The 8,852-nt window shown below is 35.7% G+C and overlaps 1 protein-coding gene across 1 annotated transcript; it reads left to right on the top strand.

Annotated features, from left to right (window-relative positions):
• Positions 1 to 1,834: 1,834 nt before the first annotated feature.
• Positions 1,835 to 8,209, top strand: LOC131644766 (protein EMSY-LIKE 1). The gene is made up of 10 exons (XM_058915356.1): positions 1,835 to 2,150; positions 3,570 to 3,745; positions 3,987 to 4,096; positions 4,190 to 4,310; positions 4,490 to 4,711; positions 4,974 to 5,042; positions 6,809 to 7,054; positions 7,145 to 7,213; positions 7,311 to 7,374; positions 7,982 to 8,209. Exons 2-10 carry the CDS (start codon positions 3,659 to 3,661, stop codon positions 8,002 to 8,004), a joined length of 1,011 nt encoding a protein of 336 aa, XP_058771339.1. The 5' UTR covers positions 1,835 to 2,150; positions 3,570 to 3,658; the 3' UTR covers positions 8,005 to 8,209.
• The last annotated feature ends 643 nt before the right edge of the window (positions 8,210 to 8,852 follow it).

The following is an 8,852-nucleotide window of genomic DNA, read 5'->3' as shown; positions in this document are numbered from 1 at the left end:
GTCCGGTTTAGCTTCTTGCAGAGACAGTATGATGCGGAGCTCACTGCGGCACACCAGGATTAGGGAGACGAGTTGGAGCAGGCTACACACAAAGAACGGGCGCTGAGATGCTACTTCCTATATTTGATAGGCACTCAAATCTTTATGGACACGAGCTCGGCGTACACAGACGCCGTCTACCTGACATACTTATCGGATATAACACGTATCCATGAGTACAACTTGGGAGCCGCTGTACTGGCGTATAGTTACCACAGACTTGGAGAGGGATGCATGTGGAAGGCAAGGATAGTTGCGGGCAGCTGTAATCTATTGGTGGTAACAATCTTATACTTTTATATTTTTTTTATAGTACTTTAAATAACCGTGTTTTTTTTCTAGGGTTGGATACTAGAACACTTCCCAGACATTATTGGCTGGGGAGAGGTAGAGGAGTACACAGAGGTCATGCCGCGTGCCAGTGCTTTCACCCCCTTAGAGGGGACCAAGTGTCGGATCCCTACAGGTGCGGTCTTGACCGCATGGCCGCGGAGGACATCAGATATTGCTATGATGAGCACCGGGAGACGGTTCTATTTGATGAGATAGCTCTATATTCTGGATGGTTGGCCGCCAGCTCGACCATTATTATACGCTATCTTCCGAAGCGCGTCATGCGTCAGTTCCTATCGCCATGACCCGCAGGCAGTTAGATGAGGTCTTTGCAGACTGGGAGCATCACATGGTCCTTGAGGAGGCACGGACGACGAGCTGATCAGGCTCAGTTGGACCACACTCGGGATCTTCTACCTCTGTGTCGTCAGATAGCTGACAAGGGCATCAGAGCCATTGCAGAGGGTTTATTCCCTGAGGGGACTGCTTCTAGGCGTGTGCTGGATGATATGATCAGGCCGATAGAGAGTGCATTTTTGTACCGTCGCCATCGTGCCAAGACCCGTGGGACACTTGATGCTAGGGGTAGAATCAGCAGAGCCTTTGGTGGACTCGGAGTGGATGATACGCAGGATGACACCCGACATACTCAATAGTTATATTAGATGATGTATTTATATATATATATATATATATATATATATATATATATATATATATATATATATATATATATATATATATATATATATATATATATATATATATATATATATATATATATATATATATTTTATGATGTACTCAACACTTTAACTTTCATTATTTATATATTATATTTTTATTGGTCTACCTACTATTGTATTTATTAGAAGCGGTGTATATTTATGAACAATAAAGCAACAAGAAAACATTGGGTGATCTACAATACATTCAAAAAATTCAAAAAATAGCAGACTGTTTTGTAGATGGATCTACGGAAGTACCTTTATTCCAAAAACATTGGGTGCTTCCGTAGATGCATCTACAGAAGTATTGTTAAACTAAATATAAGGTGAAATTAATTGTGTTTTATACGCTTCTGTAGATGCATCTACGGAAGAAATTAAATTTTTTCAAAATATGGGATGCTTCCGGATGTACATTTACGTAAGTTGGAGGCAAAATTGAAATTTTGCGTAGTGTATGTGAAATGCATGAGGTTGGATGAGAAACTGTCTAATTTTTTGCGCATGAGATAAAATTTTGTAACATGTGACTAATAAAAATATACGGGGTGCCAAATACACTTTAGGGATATCAGATAAAGTTCTTCAATCTAGCCCATATTTATTGAGACTCTTTTCAATTGGGCCAAAACTCAAATCACAAATGGCTCATAACCCGAATCGCCCAACCGATGAAGCAATCAACTCTTTATAAATAGAGGCACACACATCACACCCTTCTCGCACCATCGCTTTTCCTCAACAACAAAAACAAAAACCAACAAAATCTATTTTCTATCTCATCTCACTTTTTTTCTTGTGTCGTCGAGTATCAACTATCAACAAAACAAAACTCTACTATTCAACGACTTGTATTGTGTTATATATACACTCTTGGTTCCTCTCAACTTGTCCCTATCTCAATCTCTCTCTCTAAAACCCCTCTTCTATCTTCTCTTAAACCCATCGACACAACACTAACAAAGGAAAAACGCGATACTTCTTCTTCGATATCTCATTTCAACCATTGCCGTTATTGCCGTTAACGACTGTTGAATTCCCGATATTACGGTTAGTCCTGTTCCTCTTTCTCGTATGCTTTGTTGAAATGACATGATATGGGTTTCTTTTTACTTTGGTAGTTTGCTCAGGTTCAATTTGTTGTACGAGGTTTCTATTGCTTCCTAGTTTTTTGTTATTTGTTGATGTTGGAGATGATTTAATTTGAAAGAAAAAAAAAAACACTTCGTTAGATTTCATTTTGTGACAATTGATGCATAAAATGTGGTGCTAGGGTTCAGCTTTGAAACTGCATTTCTTGGTAGAGATTTAGTTGGCTACATTAATGCATGTGTAAAAAATAAACATAATTTAATTCTTAGCATAGATAAGTGTAGCATAGATGAGGATGTTGTGTTGGATGGGTGATAAGACTAGATAAGATAAGATTAGAAATGAGAATATTAGAGAGAGCGTTGGGGTAGAACACCTATAGTAGAAAAGAGGGTGGAAAATAGACTTAAGTGGTTGGGAATGTAGAGAGAAGACCGGTAGATTTTGTGGTGAGGAGAGTATATCAGTTGGATAGAAGTCAAACAACTAGAAAACAATAAGAGAAGTTATTAAGAAAGACTTCGAGATTAACATTTGGATAGAAACATGGTCTTAAATAGAATATTATGACGAAAGTTGATTCATGTAACTGACCCAATTAGTGGGATAAGACTTGATTGTCTGTTTGTTAAGCGTCGGCCAATGAAGTTTCAGTGGGCATGACTTGTAGTTCCAAATTTTACCCCTTAAATTTACAACGATTTAAAGATAAATTTGGGGTATTCAATCTAATTTGAGTTGAGACTCAACCTTAACCCAGCTTCATAGTCGTTTAATCACCTCAAGAGTAATGCGTTCTTTGATTTATGAATATTTTATGAGTTGAGTTATTTGTTTAATTTTACATTAATTATATGTTGATAATTGTTATATGTAATTTGTCCAATCAATGATCAAATAGAGCGGTCAATAACCCTGATACCTTGTTATGAGGATAGGAAATGTAAGAAAGCAAGAGAAAACTTGGGCGAATATTTTCCAAGCAGCTGCTGTGTGTATCTATGCTATAAGAACAAGTATATACAGCCGAGCAGTTACAATAGTTAGTTAATTTACAAGCAGTTAGAATAGTTAGTTACAAACAGAAAATTGTTACAACTAACCAAATAACAAAATCTAAAAGATTCCATATTTAACAGAATATTAAGATATTGCACATACAACTAATAATTAAAAGAATAGTCATCTGTTTCTTGAATTGGGAAATAGTCTTATTAGCATTCACAAAGATCTTTTCTATCAAGAATGGTTGAACCTGAAAATATAAGAGTTAAATTTGGTAGTTTCAATGATGTCCTTGTTTCTCATTTGAGTTCTTTTTTCATAAAACAATTTCTAGTATTGATGATGATCTTTTTCCCTGAAATCCAAATACAGTTTTCAAAGGTAGCAGTGATGCATGCTATGAAAAACCTGTTGTAGATTCTGTTCCACCTTCACGCTATCAATTTAACAGAAAAACTGACATGGAGGCTCAAATTCATCAACTTGAGCAAGACGCATACTCTGCTGTCTTGCGTGCTTTTAAAGCTCAGTCAGATGCTCTTACTTGGGTTTGTATATTTAGTTCTCTCCATATCTTTTATATTATCTTGTATTTTATTTTGAGAAACGTTTATTTGTACGAAGGCTATTTTGTTAAAATCAAGAGCCTTTGTATTTCATCAAAAAAACAGTTATGTATTTTTTTTGTTTTTTAAACAAATATAATGACACCGCATATTCATTCTTGCATTCCGTGAACCAAATTTTTGAAAACTTAGCAATGCTCTTTTATTTTTATGTATTTATCAGGAGAAAGAAGGTTTGATAACTGAGCTAAGAAAAGAGTTAAGGGTTTCAGATGACGAACACAGAGAGCTTCTTACCAGGGTTAATTCCGATGAAATAATCCACCGCATAAGGTATTGTGTTTTGTAATGGTGCAGCTAAAAAATATCAGCAGTGGATCAGATTCTTTTCTTTTCCCAATGTTATGTGATGCAAAACACAATCAGGGACTGGAGACAAACCGGCATTTACCAACCTCCAAGAAGCACCACATCACAGCCTGTTCATGACATTTTACCCAGTTCAACTGTTTCCGCTTCCCGCAAAAAACAGAAGACATCTCATTCGGTACCAATCTCTCTTGTTTTTCATGTGATGCAAGCCTTAACAGCACTGTTAGTATCTTTGTACTCCTGCTGCAAATGTTGGAGACAGTTTTAGTAGCCAGTGGCCAAAAGTCGCCTAATTCCACTGCACTTAAATTGATATCTATTTGGTTTTTAATTTTCGACCAAATTTTGCACCAGGGTCAGTCATTGCCTGGTTTGTCAACGGTAAAGTCTGGACCGTACGCTTCTACTGGATCCGCCGGGGCTAGGCATTTTGCGAATCGCAATTCTAATCTGATATCTAATGCGCCTGGTGAAGGAGCGTCATTCAATCCATTGATTGGGAAGAAAGTTTGGACTAGATGGCCTGAAGACAACCACTTTTATGAAGCTGTCATAACTGATTACAACCCTACCGAGGTATGTTTAGGCCTTAAGAACTGTCAAAATCCATTATTTACATGTAGATGTAGATGTATTACAAAGTCGATATAGTATTTATTGTGTTTAGGGTTAATTATACAGATTGATCTAATTTGTTGTAACATTTAAGATGCATCTATCTAATACTCAAATGTGATTAGGGTCTGAACCCTGATGTGCAAGTTCATCTTAATCATGTAAAAAAAAATTAAGAACTTTTTAGGGAACTTTTATTCATTTGTTTTTTTTTTCTTTGCAGGGCCGGCATGCTTTGGTTTATGATATTAATAAAGCAAATGAAACTTGGGAATGGGCTGATCTCAAAGAGGTATTTATTCCCCATGTTTGGTAGCATAGGGTAAAAGCAAATAACATTGATTGAATGAATAAAGCAAGAATAAGATATTAGTGATGAAAATGAGGCTTGAATTGAATGGGGTAGAGCAGAAATTAAGTGGGTTTTAAGCATAATATTGTATGAAGCTCAAGCAAATAACATCTAACTGTGTGTCATGAGTTTGAAGAATAAAATACTTTTAAAGGTGTCAACAACTTAACATGAAAGCCAATTATTCCAATATCCTTCAATCATATGAATATATTTCCTCCCTTATCTGGGACACATGTTTCTGTTGCTTGTAATTCTTACCATACTTGCCGGTAATCCCACTGAGAATAAAGGATCAATGCTTGAACAAAGATTATAACCGGTTAGCTATACAGTAATACAACAATCCATTTATTTTGGTGGGTGTATTTAGCAGGGAAAAAAATCGTATAGAGTAACTTTTATTAAATAAAGTTTCAAATGTTTTAAACTTGCTCACTATGGTGATATTTCTTAGTCTCAATCAATACAGGTTAACATTTTGTTTCTTTGATTAATATAAAAACTCCTATATTAGGATATTTAGAAACAATCTTGACTAGGGATGTCAATTGCATCTGTTAATGGGGATCCCTGTGGGGAATATCTGTGCGGAGATCCGAAGTTGGGGATTTTTTTCCCCGTGGGGATGGGGATGGAGGGAAAAGTTCCCCCGATAACACTTTGGGGCGGGGATTGGGAAAGTATCCTCCGTCTCCGTGGATTCCCCGACTCCGAAGATATATGTTAATTTATATATTTTATATATTATATAATTATATAATTTTACAATGTATTAGAAAATGAAGAGTCATTAGAAGTTATAGATTTGTCACACATAATCAACCACTTGCGCTGGACGACATCGGTATTGTGGTAGTAAATTAGTGGGAGCACGGTAGCAAGAAGTTATGTTACTATTTATTTATTTTTACATAAAAAATATTAGCAACATCAAGTTCTTTTGCTTTTTTTATTTATTATTGATGCAAGATGTATTTTGATTTTTTTTTATAAAATAAAGATGCAAATATATGCGTTTTAAAAAATACGGAAAAAAAAACAAAATACTAGTGTCATAGTTTTGATCAAAAAGTGTAGAAATTTTCTTAAAATTCGATCTCCGTGGATATCCGTGGGGATCTGTGGGGATGGGGGGAAATATTCCCCCGTGGCGGGGATTGGGGATGGGGATGGGGACTAAATTTAGGGGCGGGGCGGGGAGTGGAGAAGCATCCTCCGAACAATATCTGCCCCGTTGACATCCCTAATCTTGACATGCTTTTTGGCTGAGATTAAAAACAGTTGAACCCTAATTTATGTTAAAACTATCAACTTTATTTGGATATTCAGTCTCTGGAACTTTAACTTGTGTAGTTTTCTACTGATCATAATCAAGTTGTTGCTGTGTCCAAGAGCGAGTAATTTCGCATCTAATTAGAATTTTTGAGACTTCCAGTGTAGCTTGCTCCTATATTTTATACCCAGTGACTCACCATAAATCTTATTACTGATTGTATGTAAGAATCGAATATATTTTGGACCAAGTTGTCGTCAGGTTCATGACTTCAGGATACAAATTTTTAGGTGGACAGAAGTTTACATGTACTTCTAGACCCAAACTTATCATGTAGCAATGATTAATAGATATATTAATATTAATGTTCAGATATATTCTTTTATATTTTATGGATATGTATACTTATTCTATAGCTTATTAATTGCAGATATCGCCGGAGGATTTACGATGGGAAGGTGAAGATCCGGGCATACTCCAAAGAAATGGACATAGCAGTCAAGGTCGTGGAGCAAAGAAATTCTTTAGCCATGGTAATGATACTTTAGGTGCTGGAAGAGGAAGAGGACATCCAAGATATCAACCCAGAAAAGAACTTATCGCGCAACAAAATGGTATTGGAAGTAGAGTTTCGGATGAGATTGAGTTGCTGAATACAGATGCGCTAGTTAAGGAGGTAGATATGACATGCCTAAGAAACCTCATTAAGAACGGGAGAAAGATTATGAAAATTAGAGTTTTTAATACCACATTTATGTTATAACAGGTGGAACGGGTTTTCGCTACAAGTCTTCCAGATTCCACGGAGCTTGAGAAAGCAAAGCAAATGCTGAAAGTACTGTCACTAACCATCATGAAATTCATTATTGTCGACTTTCATGCCCCCATTGTTATTGTTCATATTCTGATTTTTTTATTGTATTGTTGTATAGGAACATGAACAGGCGCTTGTTGAGGCCATTTCGAGGATTGCAGATGCATCAGATGGTGAAAGTGGTAATAATTAGATGTCTACATAATCTTATTGCATATGATGTATTTTATATTGAAACTCAGCTTCTCTGTTAGGATAATTTAACTAAACTTTACTATTTGTAATTAAATAAAATGTACCATTTTACTATGTTCACCAAAATAGATTATAGTGGTTCTCTAACTTGAAAATAAACATTAGCTTAGTTTTTCTGCACTTTCAGTTAGAACAGTGAAGTGGTCAAGAGAGAGTGATTAGTGGACTCATTATAGCTTATGTTTGAAGTGGTAAAGAGAGAGTGATTAGTGGACTCGTTATAGCTTATGTTTGGATATTCTGCATCATAATAACCAAAGAAAAAAAAGTGTAGTTTCTCATAATTTATTGCCAACCAAAAGAACAATGCAGAGTGTGCATATTTGAGAGCTAAGTAATGGTGTATATTATGTTAAGTGGTGAAAAACAGTCACACTATGCTTATTTATTTATGATGATGTTGTATGCTTCTCGTATTTTTTTTATGGTTGCGATTTTAAACAGTCACGCTATGTTTGTTTATTTTTAATGCTGTATGTTTCACAATTGATTATTATGGTTGCAATTGTGTAACTATTTTTTGCTATATTACAGATGAAGAGCAACCATACTTATAATGACAGTTAATGGACACAGGAACAGAGCACAGAAACCAGCTTCATGGTGGAGACAACCGAGGCTTATCCTTCGAGTCATCTATATTTTACTCCAAACTTTAGCCTCTGGAATTATTGTTTAATATGCGATTCTTTTGTTTGTAAGAATGCAACTGTAAAATACTAAAACTGAAATGAAAATTCCTTTGGTGCATTTTTCTCTCAATTTGGATCTCTTCAAAAGCCATCATTAAAATATACTGTCTTGAATCATTTCTTAAACCTTTAGTACCTGCCACAAAAGTATTCAAACCATTGAGTATATAAGCACACAAAACATTTTTTTATCTAGATTGTCATAAAGCTGTTCCAGAATGGTGTTAATTTACCCTATAAACAGATACTGGCAAAATCTATCTCTTGTGAGAATGTGTTACCTACTGTTGATGTTAACTTTGCATACAAAGATTTTGTACCTTCATTCACTGTAGAGCTTTCATTACATCCATGTAGACGTATACAATTCCTATATAGTCAATCCCATGTAGTGGAGTGCAGCATCGAGGTCCACCCCCATACCACTGGTGGGTAGTAGTCTGCCTCTAGTGAAATAAGGATTGATTTTCAATGAAAGAATCACCAGTACGCAGAAATGAAGACAGGAAGTGGAAATCGGAATTTGTACGGAGAAGAAAATTCTAGTGTACGGATGATTTTGGTTCAAACAAATTTCAACCCATAACCGACTAGGTAGTGTAGGTTGAAACACTAGGGCTAGAAGTATGAAGGGGACGTTTGGATAGACTAGTATGAAGGGGATTAAAATGTCACTTAAGAATAATGCATTTGAATAATGTTGATGAAAATAG

Source organism: Vicia villosa, linkage group LG1 (genome assembly GCF_029867415.1).
Source record: "Vicia villosa cultivar HV-30 ecotype Madison, WI linkage group LG1, Vvil1.0, whole genome shotgun sequence".
In the NCBI taxonomy this organism is placed as follows: Eukaryota; Viridiplantae; Streptophyta; class Magnoliopsida; order Fabales; family Fabaceae; genus Vicia; species Vicia villosa.
Note: the sequence above shows the minus strand (reverse complement) of the source record. Positions and strands in the feature narration are given on the sequence as shown.